The sequence below is a fragment of the Mytilus edulis genome, chromosome 8, assembly GCF_963676685.1.
Source record: "Mytilus edulis chromosome 8, xbMytEdul2.2, whole genome shotgun sequence".
Taxonomy (NCBI): domain Eukaryota; kingdom Metazoa; phylum Mollusca; class Bivalvia; order Mytilida; family Mytilidae; genus Mytilus; species Mytilus edulis.
This window is the reverse complement of record NC_092351.1, coordinates 63,300,573-63,327,401: the sequence shown is the minus strand read 5'-3', so window position 1 is coordinate 63,327,401 and position 26,829 is coordinate 63,300,573. Positions and strand designations below refer to the sequence as shown.

Genomic DNA, 26,829 nt, shown 5'->3' with positions numbered 1-26,829 from the left:
AATTGAAAAATTTAGATGCAATAGGTTTGGTATAGGTATAAGAAATGATGGGTACAGACTGGTCTTTGAAATAAGGAGGTATATTCGATTGAACTAATTTATGATGAAGGATATTGCCTAAGTTGACGTCATCGATACCTTTGTTGCCAAAGGAAAGATCTTTTCATCTTTGCCAATGGGACTGGCTTGAAAAGTCTGTGACTTGCAGTATTTGAAATTATAGCTGCAATTTTGTATTGGTTTGAATGAGGGTTTGTAATGTTCCAAAGACAATGTTAGGTTTTGTTTGGAACATAAGAACAAATGAATTTTAATACAAACACTATCAAGACTTACATGAATTTAAACATAGATAGCTGTGAATAAACATAAATGTATATGTACCTGATCATAACCCAAACACATCTTGTCTAAAATGCCAGAACATCTATCAAGGAGTACATACCTTCTTTAGGTCGGGTTTCATCATTTCGAATTCTTTTACTATCTGTTTTAAAAAAATCATGGAGTACTATTTCTTAAATGACATGTACATATAATAATTAAACAATAGATATATACATCATTTTACTAGTGTAATAATAATCATGATATTACCCAGGATACGTATTATACTGTTGTGATTATATAAATTGCCAATTATAGTACAGCTCTGTTGGTGCTATCCGACTTTATGTTGATTAATAGTGTGGTTATATAAGACGAACATATCAATTGATTCCTTTATTACTTTATATGAGCCTGTAATTTAGTGTCTAGATTATAGAACTAATTTAAATCCTTTTTGACTGGTAAATATAAAAAAGAAGATGTGGTATGATTGCCAATGAGACAACTGTCCACAAGAGACCAAAATGACACAGACATTAACAACTAAAGCCTCTTCGCACACGACATGTATCGGTATGTGCCTTAAACAAATCGATACAGCATACAATTAAGTGAGACAGTTAGCAATTATTAACAAAGGTGTTAAGCCCTTCGATACATCGTTTTGAATAGTATGCAGTTCCACATAGTTCGACCTGCTAAAACTTCCTATGCACCGTTCTCTTGTTTCATCATTACATGTTGGGAAGCTCAATTGACTATTCCCTAGTCTAGTATTTGTCGAAAATTTCATTCGTTTCTTAAGTGTCATTTGAGTTGTAACTGAGTGTTGTTAAAATAACCTATATTTTTTCAGTGCTTAATTCGCCTAATTTCTCATTTTATATGCCCGAGTCATCAAAGCTGTAGTTGTTGTACTCTGCTGGGTGATGGCATCTTTGTTTACTATAGGTACGTCATAACTACTGCATTTACAATAATATCAAATATTAACCAAATGATATAAATCCTAATAGGTTTCAAATTTTAAACACACTAAAAGTATTTTGTTTTAATTACATATTTTTGTACAAATATATATATTAAGTCAGAGCAACAAAAGGTTTTACATGTTATACTTTGTAACTTAAAACACAAGTTATGCATACAAACGAACCATACTAGAACCACACACCCTTTTCCATTGATCTAAAAGTTAATAAATTAAATCCTTTTACTTGTCGGTCGGTTTTTGATACTAGAAAACTGTTTTAGACGGTAAATAGGGGTTATTCTGTTATTAAGTCTTCTCTGCCAAATTATGATACTAAAGCAATTTCTGCTCCTTTGGAAAATATGCTTATTATTGATTCCAAAATCAAATATTGTCTTGTATGTCGAAGAAGGACAACTCTCATAATCAGTTCCTGCTTTGAACCATCATAATTTAAAATGTGACATTTTAGAATGCTACGACGCCTAAGTATGGAATAGTTTGAAAGATTGCTTACATCGGCTGCACCATTTCTTAAATTGCAATACAATATTTCTTTTACCGATTGAATGCCGTTTCTTTTCGGCTATTTGCTGCATGAGATCTGTTTTTGTGTATTTGTTGACATATGTGATATATATGTTTTTTGCAATTTTTTAAAGGTGTGCAAGAGACTTTTTGAATAGTTCATGATCTTTCCATCGTTTCTTGATTTCATCAGCTGCAATAAAATGTTATTTTTTTCTCTTATCCCCCCCCCCCAATTTGAATAGGAGTCAACCAGGACAGTAAAGCAGCAAATGATTTGACAGTTTCAGGTATTCGGGTATACCCACACACACACACACTTGGAAGATTCAATTCTTCTCAATCCATATTACCGAGTATACTTTTCTGTCGCGACCCAAAGCACATGTAGTGTAAAACACCGTTTTAAATCCACCGCTTAAAATCAGGCAATGGTTCTTCAACATATCGATTTACTTGGGTTGTGAGGCACTTAGAAAACATTGTCCGAACTTTATCAAAAACAGAGTTGCATAAATAATAGTGTAGTCTTCAATATATGATCGTGCAAATTTATGTTGTTGATTCCAGGTTAGGCAGATTATTTGTATGTAAAGGATAGTCTTTTTCAAAACATCCGACTGACAGCCATTTTTTTAAGTTCTGATAGTTTCAGAAAATGTTTTAGTTCATCTTCGTGAAACTCAAAAAATCTCCATACTTAAAACATGACTTCATCTGCCATGCATTCCATATTTTATAAATGACCAGTTTGGCATTTTTGGGAACAAATAAGAATCGATCATTTCTACTTAACACAAGATTTTCGGAGGAATTAGGCCTTTCCGCAGGATTTCTATTAAATTAAATTTGTCTCACTTAGAGCATTCGAACAACAGAATTGGCTGGTGCCTCAGAAGGTCCATTCCATTGTCCACCACAAATATCAATTTCTTCTTTAACGGTCATTTGACAGAGTTGCGATCAAAAACATAAAGTGCAGGAATAAAATGCATGTGAAAAATAATCATTGAAACATTTAAAAATTGTTCCAAGCTTATCAAAAGAAATATTAACAAGAGTGACAGGTTGACAAGTTCTCGCCACATTCATTAGTATAAATTTGATGATTTGATGACTGTACTACAGTAAAAAAGGAGACCTTTTCAAGGAATAAATATACACAATAAATTTAAATATAAAATATCCATTATAAATGTTTAAAATGAAAAGTCTTTCTTTGGCACCAATTTCATAACGATATCCATCTTCGTACACTTCTTCCTCTTCTCATGAACAACAGCAACTTCCGGGTTTTTACTGTCCTCATATAGTGGTGGTAAGCAATGTAGTGACCATATATAAATTTCACTTTCCAAATCAAGAATGCCTTTCCTTTCCAGAAATGTCGAAGAAGGACAACTCTCATAATCAGTTCCTGCTTTGAACCATCATAATTTAAAATGTGACATTTTAGAATGCTACGACGCCTAAGTATGGAATAGTTTGAAAGATTGCTTACATCGGCTGCACCATTTCTTAAATTGCAATACAATATTTTTTTTCTTTGGATTGTGTGACCTTCGAATTCGTCACCTTTTCCAAGAACACAGCATGTGTTTTATAAAAAAAAAGGCAACATCCACACAATACCCCCCCCCCCCCCCATTTTTCAGAAGTATGTTATCTTTTAAATGTATTTACTGGCACAAATGACCTTTGTAAATAGGTCAAGATTTAATTGCGGGAGTCTTTTTCTAACTCACTAGGTAGAAGTGTTTTTTCCTTATGACGACAGTGCCCAGCATACTTGTTTCTTCTTCGAAACATTCTGTGGAGATAAACATGTGACGGGATTGTGTCATCTTGTTGACAATCTTCTTAAATCTGGATGCCTAACAGAAGAGTTGTTCAGCAGTCACAGTGTTGTGTTTTTTTGTCAAAACATTTTCTAGATTGTATTTCAGCTGACACTGTCCTTGTAGTTCAGTAAATTTACAAAGTAAACAACAGGTTAATCCTCTTGACTTATCAAGATCTGTCTAATTGGGACCAGGTTTGGCAATGGTGTAGTGAAGATGATGGTGGTGAGGTAATACTTGGTAAGTTTGATTCTTGTTCATTTATATCTATTGAGATCGGAAATTGCTCTGGTGTTGAACATAGTTGAGGCATCTTTTCAGTCGGAGGATTCTTTATTGGAGCTGAAGTTTGAGGATCAGGCCTAGGATACAGTTTTTCGTAAGATCTTTCTAGTATATCCCTGTTTTGTAAATCCCTTTTAGAATGTCTATGTTTGCAACAAAGCATTGAAACCTATGTAATCCCGAATTTCCATTCTGGAATCACAAAGTGAATACATGCCGGACAAGGCAATACTAACACTGTTCGAATATGAAACGTCCTCCCATGTCTCATACACTTAGGGAGAATACTAGTTTTCAGCCATCACAAGACATATAATCTTAATGAAAGACTACCAAATTGGTATGTATCACCTGAAATTCCTTCTTACCTACTAATACCTTTAGAAATTCCATCTGTGAACATAACAACTTAAGTCACCAAGTTAAAATAAGTACACTTCACAGTATAAGGACATAAAATAACATGATGGTCGTGTGTTATGTAAACAATTCTCGCAACAAGCAATTTCATACGTAAAGACTTAACTGTTTTATTAGTTTAAAGACTTGTCTTTATTTTTTATTTTGTTTACATTGTACAACAACTCTTTTACCAGGAACGAACATCAAAATCATATAATCTGCAATCACTATTTAAAATGAGGCCGTTTTTAGACTACAGAAGTGTATATGTGTATAGATTTAAGTCGCAGTTCTCAAAATGCAAATACAGCAAACAAATTGTTAACATAAATACTTAGTAGATGATTACAAGCATGCATATATACGGGTATGCTATTGATTCAAACATGCCAAAAAATGTCAAATCACACTTCCTAACATAGAGAAATTATACATGAAACGTGTTTGTTCACGGACCTCATATTTATCAAACTACCAACAATAACACCATGTACGACAATATTGAACCTTTTTGGCTCACCTGGCCCGAAGAGCATTTCTCATCACTTGGCGTCCGTCGTCGTCGTCGTCCGTCGTTGAATGAAACTGATTAGTGAACAAAAACAAAAGAGAACTGGTCAAACGATCAAAAGGAATAATTTAGATTTCAAAAACATCGCAAAATTTGGCCGTTTTTCTAGCAAAATTAAAAACATCATATTTTTATTTAGGCGAAACATATGTTAAAAGTAAGAAACAGTAAACAAATTAACAATTAATCTTACAGTGATGTTTTGACAGCAAATGTTCACTGAAGTTAATGACTGTTACTGTGACTATGATGAGTGTATTGACATTTAAATATAATGGCTAAGAAATTTATTTATGCCTTAACTGCTTATTTTCTACTTCAAAATTGTATGTATTTAAAAGGGCCTATTTTGAATGCCAAACAATTTGATATCAATGCAAAAACAGTGGCAATTTATTCAAAGATGCCGTTAACACATAGTTCTTTTTAACCAAGATACAGATTGTTTTGATTTTTTTTTTAAATAATGATGATACAAATGGCGTATTTCTTACCTTTTAGAAATATTTGGTTTTAAAATTGACCAATATCTTATAATTGTATTCTCGCAAGAAAAACGACAAATTGTTTGAAATTTAAATGATCGTAAAGTTTTAAAACGGTTGACCGATTACAAAAAAAATGGCACCAACACGTTTCATTTTTTAATTTTTTTTTATACTGAAGCATTTTCACGTACCTTCCGTATACTTCATATTTCCCTATCTTTGGTCTATAGTTTTAGGCACCTGTATTTTACCCTCATTTCTTGTTTTAAAACCAATGAACTGCCGAATTTCTAGAGAGATACAGTTTTAGGAACTAGAAAAAGATTATAACTTAACCCGTATCATTAACATGATTAACAATACACTGGTGGATAGAGTTCCACAATAGGTTCCGGAGCAACTTAGATCACCCCAATGATTCAATGGGGTTTGAGTTCCTTAGTCTTCAGTTTTGAGTGTTGTGTCTTGTGTACTATCATTTGTCTGGTTGTTTTATTCTTTTTTAAACATGACGTTTTCAGTTTAATTCCGATCTATGAGTTTGCCTGAACATCTAGTATTTTTCGTCTCTCTTTTGCAAACCTGTAAAGACTGTAAATAATTGATAGATATGCAAAAATAACTGATTTTTAGCCACCCTTTCAGGTACTTTTTCTGGAAAAACTAACTAACCCTAAAATATCATCACATTCATAAACATTAGGTCATTTTAATTTTCTACTTTGAAAATTGACCGAGCATGAACTTTGGAACAAGTTTCTCATGGCCAAGTATTACAAAGGGTCAAGTTTTGGATCGTCTTGATTGAGCTTTTACCTTATTTGATTATCATAAAGATCATTGATTTATGTGTGTTTGTGTTTTGTTTGTATGATTTATATCGATTAGACGATTCAATCTCATTTCAATGTTATATATATGTAAAAGAAGATGTGGTATGATTGCCAATGAGACAACTTTCAATGAGAGACCAAAATGACACAGAAATTAACAACTATAGGTCACCGTACGACCTTCAACAATGAACATTTAAAGTTCATACCGCATAATCAGCTATAAAAGGCCCCGAAATGGCAATGTAAAACAATACGGACGAGAAAACTAACGGCCTTATTTATGTACAAAAAATGAACGAAAAACAAATATGTAACAAATAAACAAACGACCACCGCTGAATTACAGGCCCCTGACTTGGAACAGGCACAAACATACATCATGTGGCAGGATCCCAACCCGCTAAACTGGGACAGTGGTATAACAGTACAACATAAGAACCTATAAAAATCAGTCGAAAAAGGCTGAACTCATCAGATAGAGAAGAAATTAGTTTTTTCATATATAGTGTAAAAAAACTACAACAGACCTACAATATTACACAAGACACACGAAAATCAAAAACTTTGCAACTTGAACTCGACCTCAGGTGCTTCGAAAGGGTTAGACAATCCTGCTCCATATGTAACACCTGTTGTGTTGCTCATGGTGTTACAAACCTGGAGTCTAATTCGGAAGGTTGCATTGCATTCGTGAAAATGGATAGGAACTTTAGTTACGACATACAGAATCGATATCATCTGGGAAACTGATATTCTATAACGGTCAACAATTTCGTGATGGCGTCCGTTAATTTTACTTCGCCATTTGAAACTGTTAGTTTAATAGCTTCATTGTGAACAGCAAACCTCTATCAAGGAAATCACGAGACGAGAGAAAATACAAACTACAGAATATCGTATACATAAGAATACATATACTCCGGATAAGGGTGCAATGCAGTGTTGCTACATAGAATTGGAAAATTGCTGAAATCATCTGTTTTGTCGTTAAGTTTTGTTTTCAACCGACCCTCATTATCAATTTCTAGATGTAAGTCAAGATATGAGGCAGACCTAAGTTCATTTGTTGTATCCTTTATCTCTAGTTCGATGGGATAGATGCGTTTAATATAGTCACCACATTTTGAATTCTTTAGTGAGAGAACATCACCTCTATAGCGGAAAGTAAGTAAAAGGATATTGCTTACTTCTATTTTACTTAAGAAGTTTCTGTGGTCAACGTATTTGATATCGCTTGTTTTAAATCCTGTATGGCTAACTTGTAACAAAATAAAGGAATAAGATAAATCTGTCTGACAAGTGCAGTTTATAAATTAGCTTTAAAACCAGGTTTATTTCACCGTTGTCTAGATTAGTAAATGCCTGTTCCAAGTTAGGAATATGACACTTGATATCAATTAGTTTGGTGCGTTTGAGGTTTGGATTTGTCATTCGATAAATGACTTTCCGTTTTCAATTTTCCCCGGAGTTTAGTAATTTTTTTTGTTATTTTACTTATCAAATGGCTTTTAATGGATAATTTTCCTAACAGCAATTACTGTATCAGTCAACAGCATTTCTTTCATAAATCATTTATTTTTTCCCCATCACTGTTTAAATAATAATAAGTAACTGAATTAACCGTGTACATTTGTTAAATAACTACATGTATGAAATTAAAAGTAGAAAAGATAATGCACTGTAATGCATAAATAAAAAGTGTTTGAAAATTAATTGAATCTAATAAATTTTTACCAATACGTATGCTAGAACCAAAACAAACGAATACACTTTAGCATGTGCTTCAAGACAGTACAACGTTAGTTATCTCGCTTGAGGTGATCTGAATGCTGCTTTTCCTCTGCAAATGACTTGACCTTCATTATCGGACTGTTTAATGACAGGCCAGACAACAAAATCAACATCTGACCCAGGATAGCTGTAAGGTTCATATAATACAGGATCAAACATTTTCGGTATCGTTGTTGATAAATATAAACATGGACTCTGAATAACCATTATCCAGCACAGTGTCACGGCCTCACCAATAAACATACCCACCGCAGGAAATATCTTAGCATCATGTTGAAGTTCTTGTTCTTGTAAAAATGACTGAAAAATGCAGAGAAAAGCACAATATAATTATAGAAAAGCTATATGTCAATTGACAAACTAAATGATGTAGTTAAAACGCTCGTTTTTTTTAGCATGTATAATATAATATAAGATTATTTGTAAGATTGATTTATCATTAGACCATCAGACGTGTGTATATAACTATATATCCGATAGTATAGAATCGAATATTGGTCTTGTGATTTTCAAAATATTTGTTTTGAATTTCTTTCGGGATTACGAAAATGTGTGAAATTAAATAATGTACATTTTACATGTATGCATGACGCGTCAAAACGTATTGACTCTGTTTTATAATTTAGATTATGTTTACAACCTTATAACGTATTCAAATCATTTTACGTAGGTATACACTGGTTTGAATTCCACAAATTGTCAACGAAGTTTTTAACACACTTTCCACCATCTTACAAATGCGAACCATTCTCTTATCGTGCAACATCTTATAAAAAATTGAGAATGGAAATTGGTTACGTGTCAAGGAGATTAGAACCCTATTAAAGACTGAGTCGAAATAGCCGAAGTTCCCCGACGGGTCTTGAACACAACTTGAAAATACCGGACCTGGAGCTGCCCCTTCAAAATGTATACCAGTTCAGTGACAACGAACGTCATGGTAAGCTTTGCACAACAAACAATGATGAATATATAGGTGATAATGTAGGTCATTCAGGTGTGTCAGGTCTTGATTTTACTTAAGGTATAGTACGTCACATCTGGTTGTATACGAACATAGATCGAAAAAAATATTCCCTTGAATTTAACAGTTGTAGGTAATTAATTCTACATTTTATTGCAGTAAAATATTTCTGTTTCATAAACGTATGTCTTCGGTATTTCACAGCACCATAATTTTTTTATTTGGGGTTTCTAAAGAATATTTTGTGAATTGGAGGTTACATTGTTACTAAAGCTTGTACACAGATTATACAAGGGGATATATTTGATTGGTTAACTTCCAGTGCTTGTTATAGTGAAACGTGCAATTTAACAAAGGGTTATAGGGAGAAATATTGGTGGTATTACACACGAAGAAACTGAAATGCGTGAGAACCAATTAATCAATCTTTGATTTTTAGAAATTAGTGCTTAAAGTGTCGATAAAATTTTACTTTAAGGAATCCAATAAACATGTTAACAAGATTATAATAACATGATACTAGGAAGTGAAGTGAAATATTTGGAAAAGTAACGTTTCAAATTCGGTTTTGTTTTTAATATTGCATGTACATGTCGTAAAAATATGTGTATTTTGATTGTTGGTATATAAGAAATTTATAGCAAAAAAGTTGTGTTTGCAGTTTGTAAGGTTTCTCTTGTATAAATTTAACATATATCAATTTAGAGTTATTACCTGTTTCATAAAATCAGAAAGTTGGTCAAGGATCTGTCGAACAAGGAATTTAATATCATTTCTTTCCTGAAAAAAAGTGCCTTTTATTTTCTATCAATCGAATAGTTAAATTGATTGTCATTTTTTACGATGACTAATAAATAATAGTTTCAAAAAACGCAATTGCTAATCTGTAACAAAAAATCTTCAATATACAAATACTAATTTCTGAAATAGCTTTAGTCTGCAATTTCCCCCCTGAAGATGAAAATGGAAAAACTATATCTTTTAATGTCTAGAAGTATTTTGATATATATATAGATAACAAAAAACAAACAAAATCAAACAAAACAAATTAAAAAAACACCAAAAATGAACCAACTTAAACCAATATAAAACAGTAACGAATCCGCAAATTCTACTCTCTAGATACACAGAAATTTGTATCATCAAACATGTCCAATTAAAGTTGATCATAGACAATCCACTATAGTTGACCTTAATGAATAATAAGTAATAAAAAAAATTCACAAAATCATCATTCATTCCAATTAGTTCTATTGATATATTTAGAAACTGTAATGCCTTGTTGATTGTTTGTTTTTGGTACGAGGGTATCACCAGTCCTGTGCAGAACGTCGGTATGTATGACAAATTGGCATGTTCAATGTCAAAATATATCCCGCATACTTATTTATGATTCCTTGCCTGGATCATGCTTTACCTAATGTCATTGTTTGATTAAACGCCTGCAAGTTGTTTTTATGTACATGTATTTCATTTCAGATGTTTGGGCCTGAGCTTCAAATAAGGGATACGTATTGTCCGTGTCACTAGTCTCATCATTTAACATTTTTTGTTAATTTTGATAAATATTTTGCACATACCTGGATATTGATTGAAACAGACAACAAAGCCTGTTCAAAGACTTCTGCAAATTTCGATGCCATTTTTGCACTGTACAAGTAAGCGCTCTAAAAAGGTAAGTCTTATTTTAATTTAAATTTCAAATTAATGAAGATTATGATATGTATGTATAAGCAATTGTAGACAGCATTTAACGATAGACTATTTTAAATACCTTAAAAACGACATCAACTTGGATGTTAAACACAGTTCATATTATCAACATGGGCGTCTTTAAAATGTGTAGAATTTCATTCCAGTTCAACTGAAAGAATGGGTTATAAGAAATATCTGTTTCTGAATAAAGATAGATTCGGACTGTATCAATAATTGAATGAACAACGATTGTGCAGGAGGAAATTAGTTATCGGAATGTTTCGGCAATATTCAGTTAAACAGAAAAAAAACCAATCTCCGTTTATTTTTTGTTTCCATTTTCGATATGTTATATTTAATATAGCCTTAATTTATATAGACATGAAATTTTCAAATATTTTCGGCTCTAGTATTACTGACAAGACATATTACAGTCTCAGATTTAAGAATTTAAATGTAAATAAATTAAATTATTAGTTGCTGCTCAGTCAAAAGGATCCCCCTGAACATTTTTGTTTTGTCCATGTGAATTCATTATAGACAAGGCAAAACAAAAATTACCTCTAGAATGTGAAGGAGATATTTGATGTTTTTCTTTTCGTCTCCATTTGATCCTAGCTCCATCATTGCTTCTTTCCATTGATGTTGATACATATCTGAAAACTGATTTCCTATGTCGTTGTACCTATGAAAATGATAAATATGTTTACTAATTTTTACCCTGACCGTAATAAGTGTACGTAGACTAGCATTGAATTACTGTTCACTTATCGAAGTAGCACTGTTTCATATACCACATACTTTAAAATTTCTTGAAAATTGGAATCCATAATATAACATGCCCAGATTGCACTAGCATGTGAATATGCTCCTGGAACTGTTAAGTCGTGATCAATTATGATTCGACATAACATCAAATGTTCGCAACGAAAAGGTGTACTACAATTCAGTTAGATGTGATTACACCTTAATCATGTTAATTTGGATGCTAAATCGACTCTACCTTTTTTCACTGTCATGTTTATATGTCGCTTTGTAATGAAACTATACTCTTGGTATACTTTGAAAAGTAAACATAACAATAAATTTGTGTATTATTCTTGAAGGTGATTTGGCCTCATATTCACCTTAAATGACCTCAACAAAAACCGTTCAACTTATTTGCAACTAACGGACTGACAAATGCAACAGCCTATTGTCAGATAATGCGGTGTAAACCAGCAAGTAAGGTGTGCCCTACTACATGTACCTTATCCACACCTTCAAGATATGAGATCTAGAAGTATAACAATATATCTCTTCTATGCAGCCATTTATTCTGGGTTGTGTTAATATTAGTCGTTTCTCTTTAACCATGACACTTGTCAAGCTAATTCAATCTTGTTAATAAATAGAAATAAGCAGATGTGGTATGAATACGACATCTCTCCACCCAAGTTACAATTTTAGAAATAAACCATTATAGGTCAAAGTACGACCTTCGAAACTGAACCTTGGCAAATAACGAACAGCAAATTATAAAGGGGATCAACAATGAATAGTGTAAAACCAATTTTCAAATCTATACAAACATAGAGAAATGAGAAACACGTATGAACCATATCAACAAGCAACAACCACTTAAAAACAGGTTCCCGACTAAGGACAGGTTCAAACAATTGCACAATAATACAAAATAATATTGTAACATCACAACATAGAAAAACACTATATAATATTATTTGAATAGACTAAACTCGATCAAAAGACATATTAAAAAAATTACAAGTAAATAAACAATAAAGGAATAAATTATATTTAAACACAATGTTTATACACATTAAATTACTCTCAGAGGGGTTGATATGTAAACATAAATCATAAAGATAACTATCGCCTTCGACAATATGCCGCAAAATAAAATAACGAAAACAGGTTAATTAATACCTGTTGGTGACCTTCTGCTGTTGTTTTTTTCTATGGTCGGGTTGTTGTCTCTTTGGCACATTCCCCATTTCCATTCTCAATTTTATTAATAGAAGTAATTGTGTTGTTATGGGTAAATGGATTACAGAATTATGTGTATATGTATATACTTTATAAAGTACGTGTAATTTAAAATAAATGCGTAGCGTTTTAAATGAGAAGGAATATACCATACGATCAAAGCAGATACTATTTTACATCAGAGAACAGGAAACGGAGAGTATTTAATAGGGTAATTTAAATCGTCACGTTTGTAGTAGGTATCAGCTAAACGTCGTCTGTCTGTGTCTTGTTTACGACGATGATTGTGTTCTAACGACTCTGACTAATCCTAAAGAAGATAATGAGTGTTCGTTGGAATTGACTAATATACATGATATATGAACTTTACTTTTAAACATTATATAGCCACGACTGGTGTTTTCTTTTTTAGCATTGTCAACCTAGTTGGAGACAGACTGGAATTTCAGCTCTGCAGACTGTTGAACTTGATACATGTTTTCCAAATATTGTTAATTATTAGAAATATAATACATAAAATTAAGAAAGGAAATGGGGAATGTGTTAAAGCGACAACAACCCGACTATAAAGCAGACAACAGCCAAAGGCCACCAATGGGTCTTCAATGTAGCGAGAATTCCTGCACCCGTAGGTGTCCTTCAGCTGGCCCCTAAAAATATGTATACTAGTACAGTGATAATGGACGTCATACTAAACTCCGAATTATACACAAGAAACTAAAATTAAAAATCATACAAGACTAACAAAAGCCAGAGGCTCCTGACTTGGGACAGGCGCAAAATTACGGCGGGGTAATTACACATATTTGGTTTTCAAGCTCATTAATCGATTTGGTGCAAGGGTAGATAGAGCTGAAATATTAGGAAGAACTCGAAATAATTTGTGCTTATTTTCTATAAATTGTTACTTTAGTAGACAACATAATTACATTACGGATGTAACACTTTAAGTATGGTTCTTATCTAAACCGCTAATTAAATCACTCACTTTTTATACACAAGGTCATCATATTTTACCACCACTTGAGCTCTTCTAATACTGCCATTTCTAACTAGTGGATTTTGTGGTAAACTTTTGCAAGGACCTTCGTTTGATTTTCTAATATAAATAAATATATAATGCTGTGATCTTAGGGATTACGTGCATTTTTAAACATGATATGATTAGGAATGGGTTCAATACCTAGTCGTTCAATATTTCAGTAAATACTTACTGTTACGTTTCTTAAAAAAAATAACTTATGAATAAAAAAGTGCAATTTATGAAATTTAGATAATTACGTTCTCTAATTCAAATTTAAAAGGAAATAAAATGTGTGTTTGCAACGCAACCAATTTTCTAGATTCATGCAAAAACAACAGTATATAGATGTAAATGTTTTGTTCGAATGCTTGTTTCCTCACTGTTTGCTTTTTAACAATGTTTTATTAAATAAATTAAATAAGAAATTCAAGTTTGTCCGCTGAACAACTTTTCTTATATAGAAATTTTGTTTATTTCAGTCTATTTTTTAATGATCAAAATCTATAAAATTAAATGTACGTGTTACATTTAACGCTAAACAAGAGGAACCATGGTCCGGGTTTGAATTTGTAGTTAAGAAAGGCAACTTAAATTCATCACCTTTGGACCTAAGATATGTGTTAGTACACTTTTACATAAATATGATATTTTATGAGGAAAGCTGTTATTAAAATATGTAACTAAAGAAAAGAATCAATGAATATCACAAAACATTTTTTTGTAATAATAACGAAAGCATACGAGGCATTGAAGCGGATGTAGAACATCAAACAATTAATTCGTACTAGAAATTTTGTATAAAGAGATGGGAGGTGTGAATAAACTGGTGCTTCAAATGTAACATATTAAAACATCATTCATTTTTTGAAACTGAAAACGTGTAGAACTTTAATATGAAAATGCTTTTTAACATATAAAACGGATGACTTCATATATCTACAACATGGGTTTGAAAACAAGTATGATATAGACGGGATTAACCGTTTGCAGTTTTAAATTTTATATCTTTATATTTTTATCAGAATATTATGTAATACTAATACTTACTGTAATTGTTCCTGAAGTTGATAACTTATTCTTTGCAAATCATCAATTGTATCTTCAGCATCTTTTTTTTGACATTTTATTGCTTCATAGTCAAGTTGTAGCCGTATCATTTCAAACTTGTCACTCTGTATAGTTTTTTCGTCAGGAGAGATCCTATTTATAATCAAGTTATAAATAAAGATGGTTTGTGACACAATCCCCATTTGCATTATCAATCTTATTTACAATCATTATTACGAGATTGTAATGCCTCATGGTGTATGTTTAACCTCTGTTGCCAGTTATTATAACCTCATCATTTTCAACTTTGAAGCATGTCTTTAAATGACATATGAATACGATCATAAACGTTTACAATATAAAGTATTTCATGTAATGCATTCCTTAGGAATAATCCCCTAACAACCAGTATTATTTATACCTCAATTGTCATTTTCTATATAAAAGAAGTACACAATACTTTCACTATTTTTCAAATTACAAGCGTTGAACTATTGGACCGGTCAAACAATTCCAACTATTGGACCTGGTAGAAACTAGTTGACCGCAAGCGCCATTATATTTCGCGGAATTTCCAATGCAGCTACGTGATTGGAGGATTTTGAAAATACTGCTGGAGTAACGACGTCGCGGTTCATCTATGTTTTTTTTTATATAACGGTAATGTATTTGCCCCTCCATTTATTGTCTGTTGTCATATTCGATATAATAAAACACTTACTGACTGGATATTCGTGAACTAGTAAGTGTATTGCCCCCTCGCATACGGCAATAGTCGCACCGCGTGGACAATAAACTTGCTATTCCACTCATACCCGGTCAATAAGTATACACTATTGATTGTTTTTTTTTTTATTTCAATTTCCTGTTTCAAGCAAAAACAATCTGTAATTGATTTTATGCCAAAAATGATATCTCGTATATTTTGATTAAGTCTAATATTAATGCGGAAGTTAGAAACAGGATATTGATAATGCATTACATGCATATGTCAACAAAATACCGGGGCAACCTCATCATGAAAAAAATTGCATTTAAACAGTCAACAAAGTACAAACTACAAACAGTAGATAATGCAGCTAACACATTTGTTTTTTTTATTATAATATAATGTAAATCAACATGTCTGCTAACTTGTATGCAAACTTTGCCATGAAATTGTATATACCTTGATTCTATATCTTTAAATTGTCGTTCTAATAGCTTTATTGTTTCTTTATAAACCTGACAGTCTGACTTTAAACCTTCAATAATATCCTTGTCATCTCTGTAAAGAATATTTAAGTCCGCAATTTCTGCTGTCTTTCTCTGGAATTCTTCCGTTGTTCTTTTAGAAAGTTGATCCTTATCCTTCATTACCTTTTGAAGCTCATTCTTTGCTAAGTTTCTTTCCTTCCGTAGTCTACTACTGTCATCCTTATATTTTTTGTACCTATAGATTATATATTGTTTATTATTATGTTATCACTTAATCGTAATAGAACTAACATAACTGTTTATCAACTAGTTTTTGCGAGAGATTTATTTTCGCGACTTTCGCTAGTAGAAAAAAAATCGCGAATCGATGTCGTTGCGAATACGTAAATATTTCATTTTCCTCTCCAACTTCATCAAGTAAATTTGAGAATCGCAAACATTAAATCGCTGAAAAATGGCCTAGAACGGGCTAAACGAGAAATAAAGTATCCGTGAAAATATGTTGGATTACAGTACACCAGAAAAGTGAACAAAAACAATCATTCGCAATAATAATCTTCGTGAAATATGTTTAGTTGAGGATCTGGTACACCAGTTACCAATTTGTCTGTGTTTTTTTTTTTTAATTAAAACCAGAAAAGGTTTTAAATTTTATTCGAAGTGATGCTAAACCACTACCTTTCTGTGAAATGTCTATTATTGTGACTTGTCTGATATAAAGTTTGTTTTAATTGGGGTTTTCATTTTTTTATTATTCGGTACGTACCTTCTTTTTCTTGTTATAAGAAGGAAATCGAGGAAATACTCAAATAGTCCATCAGAAAAATAAAATGAGCCATATGTGTAAACACACCATCTTATGATCTGTAAACTTGTAATTTGAAGTTTTTAATAGTTCCGTTGTATTGACGCATCTGTGTGAACAACACAAAACAGGTATACGTTTTATCGTGACTTATATGTACATATACATGTATAGTTTTTTAATCGTTTATATCATGTTCTAATCATTTAAGATCAAACCCGCGTTGAGGTTTGTCATTATTTTAGTACTCCCAAGGGTGACTGGAGGATAGAAATATGGTCACTTGGTCTTCTTTCGACCGGCAGTAAAACGCTTGCCGAAGTGGGGCGTACGTTTGGCTGTGCGGGATGTATCAATTTCGCAGTCACGTCCGGTCAGATTGGGGACGTTAAATCCGATGCCTCGTGTAAAGAGAGTGCCACGCTCTTTGCACGTTAAGAACCCTTGCAACAACTCTTTGAGGGTCCGTAGGTGGCCTGTTGCAAGACAAAAATTCTGTCCCTATTCAATATACCCTCATTTTCCAGTGGCAGTCGAAATTTCCCCGACCATCATCCCAGATGGCCTCTTTTATTTCAAGACCTACATATAGTATTTATTGTGAACTTGTTCTCGTCCTGAATATGCATGAAATATTTGCCACTGGACGTTAAGTAACCAGCAATCAATCTATCAATCATTAGTTTAGTCACGTTAGTGACTTCATTGTGTGGGATTTGAAATTTTTAAACAAAGATTTATCTTTGTATTTGAGTGTTTCGTTGTGTGCAGAGATTTGTCATGCCTTACTACATCAAATGCTTTATATTGATGTTAACAATATCATTTTATGATCACATTTTGTGCTGACAGGTTGTCCTCATTTGATTTCGAAAGTGACCAAATAAATTACACAACACAATATGCTTCATATTTATTTGATATCTCTCCATGACAAACACAAATCAATGCATGCAAAGCAACAGTATTTTTAAACCAAGTAGCATATATTTTAGTAATTAAAGTATCAAATGATAGATGAAGGACTAATGATCTTTTTAGAAAACACAAGTTACTGATAATTTTGAATAATACAAAAGTATGAATAAATTATATGTATAAGGACACACACTGTATATAGCCTGTTTCTCAGATATGAAATTCTTGGTTTGGTGTATAAAAAATGCAGTACGAATGTACAAATGCAGTACGGTCTGATGTATAGAAATAGGGATATTGATCCCAATTCCATAATAGGCTTTGTAGTCTAAATAAATGGACGTGGATAGGAATGAGAACCAAGAGTATGTGATGTGCGTCTTATTAAACTGTTAGTATGCACATTGTCCTACAATTCGGATAACGATTTGGTACACATTGTATTAGTTATCTAAAAAATGTATACACCATGACTTTAAACATACAAAAGAGCATACATGTATGTATCAATCACTATGAAAATTTCTGAGAAATTCAGTGTATAACCCCTTACAAACATACACATAAGTATATGCTTTCGTCTTCAATAAAAGAGAAACATATACATTTGCTAGACATATGAATATGTATTAAATAAAATATACAAAACTTGCCTCTTTTCTGAATCATCCAACTCTCTTGTCAGGTCTACTATTGATGTTTTCAACATATCTCTTTCAGTTCTCAATTTTTGTAGAAATGTTTTCTCGGCATCCTGATTTTTTAATCTATAAAGGGATCAGAAAATGTGTCATCTATGGATCTATGTGTCACTTTTTGATAAATTAGTATTATCTGATTTGAATAGGTTTTTTTTCTAAAGAATAGCAACATAATGTATAGAAGTGTAACTACTTTTAACATGATTCCATACAAATAGTAACTGCAAAAGACGTCATGTGTATGCATACTTAGTTCAGAGCTAATGAAGATTGAGTGATGGATTGGTTGGTAATAAACGACACTTTCAACAATTTTGTTTGATTTCGTGGCGGTTAGGTTTTTTTTATCGGTGGAGGAATCTGGAATGCCGCGAGAGTACCCCCGATATGTGGTAGGAGAACTGTCAATCCCAGTTAGTTAAGATTGGAGAATAATGCACCTATCCAGTGTGAAATGTGTACTCCGTATACCGTATTGACAGGCAAATGAGACAAAGAATATCAAAGTCATAATGTGCACAGTCCGTTAACCTAAAAGTCTCTTTACGACACGTAATCTTTTTTTTTCTACAATCAAAGACTATTTTTACTATTTTTAAACCATGTGATGATTTTAATATAAATTACTTAGTCCCTTCATTGGCATACTTTATTGTTTTGCTGTGCCGTAAAGATTTGAGATCCTCGTACGCCTTATATTACGAGGTTGCTATACAGTGTCCTCAAGTTTCACACGCGGTGGCTATTTATCATTAAAGCATCTTATATGTTAACATGTGACAATACATTTTTTTTAAGTAATCCAATTTTAAATGAACAAACTATAATACTTAAAGTAGAAAAATGCAATGACAGCTTTTAAGAGTTCCAAAAAATACAGGCAAACTATAAAGATGGTGGTAAAGGGGGTATAATTTTTGTCTTGACATTGCACGAAAAATAAAGACTTTGATGCAAATCTTTTGTGACGGAGCACTGTCCTCTTGTATATATAAACACTCTGTTTTACATAATATTCCCTATTTTGTATACACATTTATGATCAAAATGATTAACGGCTTGCGAAAGAGTATTTAACAATTTTTTGAACTTTTTAAATGCAAATATGGAACAAAATCAAAGGCCATTCCGCCTTATAAACACATTTTTTTCTTGCAATCCCTGCCTATTGTTTGATTTTTTTTTTAAATACAGAGCACGCAAAATAATCGCTTGAAAATTACGATGCACGTAAAATTAAATAAGCAGAACACATAAACGAGTCACCGGTCTTTTTGCACAATTGAACGTAAAAAAAAATTTAAAAACATATTGAACGTGAAATAAAACATGACGATCACGTTGTACGAGAATAACCCTTTACCACCCTCTATAAATACAACATGAATCGTACTACTAGTACCTTTCCTGAACATTCTCGTAGTCTTTTGCTGCCTTTTCTAGTTTATGTTTATATTCTTCGCAATCATTACATTGTGTACTTTCTCTGTAATCATATTGTTGTTCATACATTAGACATATCACTGGATTTGCACTTACACGAGCAACACGCAGGTTACTGCATCTAAAGAAGAATCTGCTTACTGTTCCAGAATACACGATTCCCACCTAATTTTGATTCGCTCACTCTTTAGATTTCTATGCTATGTTTTGGGTCCTGTTATTGAATGTTGGTCTTATTAATGTTTAGTCATGGCATTATCTGTTTGTTTTTGACGTGTGTATTTGAATGTTACCTTGGTACCCTTTGCACTTCTTTGATGTGTATTTTTTTGTTTGAACGTTTTACATGTATCTTTGACGTGTTTTAATGAGTTGGTTTGAATAACTGTTGTCCATTTCTTTCCCTCGTCAATGGCGCCATGTGAGATTCTCGTTTATTTGAATATCCCATCTGTTTGATGAATTTAGACAAAAAATAGAATGTTGAAGTTTTCTGAGCATGTCAGAAATTTACAAACGTAAACAGTTGTCTGGCCCTTTTCCACAAGAGTCCTCTAATAAACTTTAGAAGCGGATACTTAATAAATTTATAATAAAATACTAGGTCTTCGATGCTAGAATATATTCAATTAGATAAAATAAGCAAAGCAAAGCAAACAAACCGATAGGAACAAAAGAGGAAGTAAAGGGGTAAGCGTCTACACCTTTTCATTGTTTATTAACCACAGAAATACATATTTTACAAAAACATACATTTTTTGTTATTCTGACACTTTTTAATAAAAAAAAAATGCATAAGCAGTTGATAGTCACTTAATAGTAAAAAACAATTATGGATTCATTACTTACTTCAATTTCGTGTTTAATTCTTCGCATTCCATTTTGACTTGAGCTAAATTTTCCTTAAGCGCTATGTTACGTTTTCTACATATAGCATATTCATAGCGTTGTTGCATTATCTCTTCTGTATTACGGTTATTTTCCTCTTGATATGATGTTAATCTAAGATAATATAAGTATAGCAATGTATGTGTCTGTGAATTCTTGATCACAATATGATTAGATAATCCTAGCGTTATTTACTCTTCGGTTCGATATTGTAATGATATCATAAAATCAAAAGAAAATCATCGCTGGAAAAAAATCAATTTTAGCTTAAAGATATGATCGGTGTCAGGCTATGATTATTAATTACAGTGCACAAGTGCAGTGATGACTGCATAAACATGATAAATGGTACATAAAAGGTAACCTTTTTTCGGCAACAAAACAACTTTTTGACCATGAGGATTTTGAATTCAAATTTTTGTAATATTGTTGTATTTGAAATATTAAGCCATTCATGTTTTAACAAATTACCCAAATTTTTTTGTGCAGTTTCATTTAAATACATAAAAAAACAAAATAATTCAAAGACAAATCCAAAGTAAATCTAGATAGAAAATGTCGTTCGAAGGCAAACAGTTTCGGTTTAACGTACCATAAAATTTCGCGAATTCTAGATTTTTTTCTATACGTAATAAGTTATTAAAAATTAATTTATGAAATGAACGGAAGGGAATCTAGAGAATGATCATAACAATGCATTTATTTGTCAAATATACGTCAGCCTGTCTATTGAATAAATTAATGTACATTTTAAAAGTCGATTTGACCGCATGAGTGTGTTTGTGACTGCTGTAAAAGAGAGGCAATATATACCACAGGGACTTTCAAAGTCTTAAATAACTTGAAAAAACAAATGAAATCACGTATTCAAAGATCAAAGACCGACCGCCAAACTAAATGACACAAAAACAGCAGGGTATCCGCTGTCGGTCGACATTTTCGCAATTTGATATAAAATAATAATTGTGGCGATTAACATTCGTTATTGGCGAATGAAATATATTATACGATTTATTTTCAGCCATCTTGTTTATTTACATTTATTCGGGTTTTCGGATTTTATCAGATCAGACAATATACTCGGAATTCACCTTGAACTCGTTTAGGTTTTGACAGAACATCAGTAATCAGCTGATTGCATTTGATGATATCGACAACAAAGTACTTATAAATAAAGGTGTTGATTGTATTGTTTAACAAAATGATATGGTTTAATGGCGTCCGAAAAATGTCACAATGATCATTTATTAACTACTTTGCAACGCACGTGTTCGAATCAAACTTTTGACGTCTCCTCTCCTTCTGTTAATGATAGTCCAGAAACGAAAACTGTTGATATGACAAAAAAAAAACAATCAAAAGCAAAAAATCTCCGATTTAAAATTTTATCCTTTGACTTTGATATAGATAACTGATTTGAAAGAGTACTTTAAAGTCGTTTGTGTGACACGACATGTTTCAAGCATAGTTTTACGTCTCAACTTTTTCATTTACGATGGTCTAGACTAATGAAGAAATCTTTGCAAAAGATTGGATCAACCGTTCAAAAGGGGGTAACCCTTCAATGTTTACCTACACCTTAAATGAGGGATCAATTCCAAGTGATAAAAGCTTTTGTTTTGTTGTAAAAACCACTTCATAATTATAAACCAAAAGGGTACCTATTTGTCTTTTCAAGAAACTTTCCCAAAGAACGGTACATCTTTCGTTGTATTATATGGTCAAAACATGTCCAAGAATTTTGTTATATTATTGGACTGATATCTTCTTTATTATCTAAAGTAAGTAGCCCCCTCTATTAGAAAAGTTGTTCAAAATACATGTATAATGAATTTTCACCCTTTAAAAAAAAAGTTTTTTTTAATAGTAAATGTTAAGTGTTAATTCATTACAATGTAGACTCTAAGATAAGATTGGGAGAATAATCATAGACAACGATGGGGAAAACTCATCTTATTAAGGGGGAGGGGGAGGGAAAAAACGGAAAAAAAATAAACGAAAAATATATAATGTTACTTGGCGAAAAAAACATCAAAGTGGCAAACATTATATTGTTTTGGCGAAAGCGGTGGCGAAAGAAATAATTGACTCAGGGGAAACCCTGGATACTGCTTCACATGTGACACCCGTCCTCTTGCTAATGTAATACACAACTTGTGATGAGTATAATTCGGTAGGTCATATTTGTTGGAAGGGGAACAGAATTTCAGTAACGATAATTGGAACATATCATTTAACATCTGTGAATTCAAAGTTTTATTCCATAATGGTCAATCAACTCGTGATTGCGTCCGTAAAATTTCACAAAGAGATTATTTAAACTTCATCAATTTAAACACAATCTTCTTTTTTTTTTTTACAACAAACACTATCAAAGACTATTGTTATTATTTTCAAACCATAGGATGATTTTTATATAAATGACTAATGCGTTGAATACTTTTATTGATTGTTTTGCTGTGCCGTAAAATTTTGAGATCCTCATATCCCCGTTTTCGATAGTTTGCTGTACTTTGTTCTCAGTGTTACACGCGGTTGCTATACATTAACTTAATTATCTTATAGGTTTGCAGGTGGCAATTCTAATTTAGTTTTTGTTATTCTATTGTAAATGAACAAATCATAATACATTTGTAATATGTGAAGTAAAAATGCAATAACAGCTTTTTAGAGTTCCAATGAAAATAAGAAAACTACAAACACAACACAATACAAGTACTACTAGTACCTTTCCTGAAGATTTTCGAAGTCTTTTGCTGTCCCTTCTAGTTTTAGTTTATATTCTTCACAATCTTTACATCGTGTACTTTTTCTGTAATCATATTGTTATGCATATAAAATGAATATACTTATTTCCTTCTTAAAAGACAAACGATTCAGTTATGATATTATTTGTTGTCTAATATTGAGAAAAAAAAACTACCGTTCCCTTTTCGAGATGGTGACCTTCCGAATAAGAAATTTCACTGGGTTTTCACTTTCAGATATATTGATGATGTTCTTTCCATAAGCAATCCGAACTTTTCTGATTGGGTTCCATTAATATATTCTCCAGAACTAGAGATTAAAGAAACAACAGACACGGCTTCTTCCGCCTCATTTTTAGACATATCTCGAATTTGACTTACACAGTCATCTCAGTACCAGAATCTATGACAAACGAGACGATTTTAATTTTGAAATTATAAATTTCTCCCACCTTTGTAGCAATATGCCAACTTTACCTGCATATGGAATATATATTTCCCAACTTATTCGATATTCCAGAGCTTGCAGCGCCTACATGCACTCAGACTTTGTAAAACGTCATCAGTGTCTGAGTAGAAAGTTGACGAACAAGGGGTATCTCTAAGAACGTCTCGTCCTTTTTATCAAAAAGTTCATCGGAAGGTACCAAGACATTGTTGATAAATATTCCGTATCAACTTCACAAATAATACACGATGGTCTTGATGTATAGATTCTGCGTACTGATGTTGTTTCTCATCTTAACAACGTGTTTTATAGTTTTTTTTATTTGTCTTTGTTCTATTATTAATATAACTTTTACTGTTGAATGGTTTTATGCGATATCCATTTGACGTGGCTCGCTACTTATTCATCTCGTCAATGTGTTTGTACTGTCTTTCATTTTTTTGGTGGCGTGTTTTGTATATGCGACTTTTTGTATTTCTTTGGTTCTTATAACGTGACTCTGTACTTTAAAAGATCCTGTCAGTATGATATTGTTCTATTTCATGTCATTATGATTTACTTCTATTGTGAATTACAAAATACGTTGAACCATAAACGTCAAAATCATTCAATCGGGTAGTGGAATTAACTATTTGTGGATTCTTATAAATTCTATATATAACTTTTGGACTATTTTCAATCTCGGTCTATTTCTGAAATTTATTTTTACATACTGCTGATTTTTTAACCCTATATGCTAACATTGCCTAGTATGTAAATTTTAAAATTGTTTGTATGCACATTGAAAAGAATCTATGTGACGTATAAAATTTTCTGACGTCAGACACACAAATCAATGAATGTGTTTGTAGATAGATGTTTTTGTGTTTTGTTAAATGTTTCCTTTTAAAATTGGTATACGATGATGACTGATGTACCCATATTTTGACTATTGTATTTATTGTGTCTGTTTAGTTCACGCATCAATGTAAATATAACGGAATTTGATGAGACTGTCATCAAAGTGAGAGGGTTAGCGCTATAAAACCAGGTTTAAGCCACCATTTTCTACATTTGAAAATGCCTGTACCAAGTCCGGATTTGACAGTTCTTGTTCATTTGTTTTTGATGCGTTTTGTTATTTGATTTTGCCATGTGATTATGGACTTTCCGAATTGATTTTCTTCTAAGTTCAGTATTTTTGTGATTTTACTTTTTAAACGAGCAACACACATGTTACCGCATGCAAAGAAGGATATGCTTACTGTTCCAGTACCTGAGAACCCCCCCCCATTTAAGGAGGGTTCTTGTCGCTCAATCTTTATCTTTCTATATGGTGTTTTGGGTACTGTTAATAGCCGTTAGTCTTATAATTTTTTTTAAATGGTATTATGTTTGTTTGATGCGTATGTTTGAATCTCCTCTTGGTATCCTTCGACCCTCTGTTATGTGTATTTTATGTTTGAACATTTTATCTTGACGTTATTTAACGACTGCTTTTAATAAATGTCTGTCCATTTCTTTTACTCGCCACATCTGTACTGTAGTTTGTTATCAGTTGATATGATTTAAAAGTAAGGGTGAACATATTTGTTTGCTTTAATTGAAAATACAAATGTGTTTGCTTTTATTGAAAATACAACTTTGTGTTGGGAAAAGGAAAAATCTGGCTAATCCTGATGATTAGGTTGTTGAGATATAATATGAACAATACAAGGTATAGTTGGTAGACAGTTTGTTTTAGTTTGACTAAGATTGATATAATTTTACCTTCCAATGCAAATCATAAAGTTGTCATTAAATGTATATATTGTTTGTATAGCAAATAGCTTAATAATTTCTATTTAGAAATAAATAAGTAAGATATAATACATTTCAAACTTGAATAAGAGAAAATGTTTTATTTAGGTTGTATGGATATTTTCTGATTTGGACGGTGCCTAGTGTATGGCAAATATACACACAACTATAAGTCTTCCTTAACGAATCTTACTTCTAATCGACTAACAATTCAAATTGCAATTTTTCATTTCATGTGCTTCCACAATGTAGTTAGCTAGATAGTGCTGTTTCGCCCATATAAACAAGTCTTTTGGCCATGATATTATTTATTATTACATGTCAGATTGACTGACACTGAGCCATGTGAGACTCTCGTTTATTTGAATATCCCATTCTGTTTAATGAATTTCGGCAAAAAATAGAATGTCAGAAATTTACAAACGTAACTAATTGTCTCTACATTTTCCACAAGAGTCATATTATAATCTTTGAAAGCTGATTGTCAATAAGTTTATAAAAAAAATACTAGGTCATCGATGCTAGAATATATTCAGTTAAATAAAATAAACAAAGGTTATCATTACTTACTTCAGCTTCATGCTTAAGTCTTCGCATTCCATTTTGACTTGATATACATTTTCTTCAAGCGCTATGTTATGTTTTCTACATATATCATAGTCATTCCGTAGTTGCATTAACTCATCTGTTTTACGCTTATTTAACTCTTGATGTGATGTAAATCTAGTAAAATAATTTTAGAAATGTATGTTTCTGCGAACTGTTGATCACAATATGATTAGATTATCATAGCGTTACCTTCTCCTCGGTTTAAAATTGTAACAATATTGTAAAATGAAAAGAAAATCATTGCTGAAAAAAGATCGAATTAAGCTAAAAGTTGTTATTGTTGTCAGGCGACGATTGTTAATTGCAGTGCACAAGTGCAGCGATTACTGCTAGAATGGTGCATAAAAGTTAACCTTTTTTTCAGCCAAAAAAAAACTTGTTGAACGTGCGGATTTTGCTTTACAATTTATGTGACATGTGTTGTGCTTCAAATACAGTCATTTATGATTTGACAAATTATCCAAAACTTTAGTACAGTTTCATTTAAATAAGGAAAATAATTCGAAGACACACTTTAAGCAAATCTAGATAGT

The 26,829-nt window shown here is 32.1% G+C and overlaps 1 protein-coding gene across 1 annotated transcript; it reads right to left on the bottom strand.

The window, feature by feature from the left end:
- Positions 1–7,936: 7,936 nt before the first annotated feature.
- Positions 7,937–26,289, bottom strand: LOC139484274 (cilia- and flagella-associated protein 58-like). The gene is made up of 12 exons (XM_071268009.1): positions 26,258–26,289; positions 23,442–23,525; positions 20,675–20,827; positions 19,785–19,868; positions 18,335–18,448; positions 15,930–16,193; positions 14,762–14,914; positions 13,679–13,789; positions 11,266–11,389; positions 10,590–10,676; positions 9,724–9,789; positions 7,937–8,345 (listed from the first exon to the last, which is right to left on the bottom strand). Exons 1-12 carry the CDS (start codon positions 26,287–26,289, stop codon positions 8,058–8,060), a joined length of 1,560 nt encoding a protein of 519 aa, XP_071124110.1. The 3' UTR covers positions 7,937–8,057.
- Between the last annotated feature and the right edge of the window lie 540 nt (positions 26,290–26,829).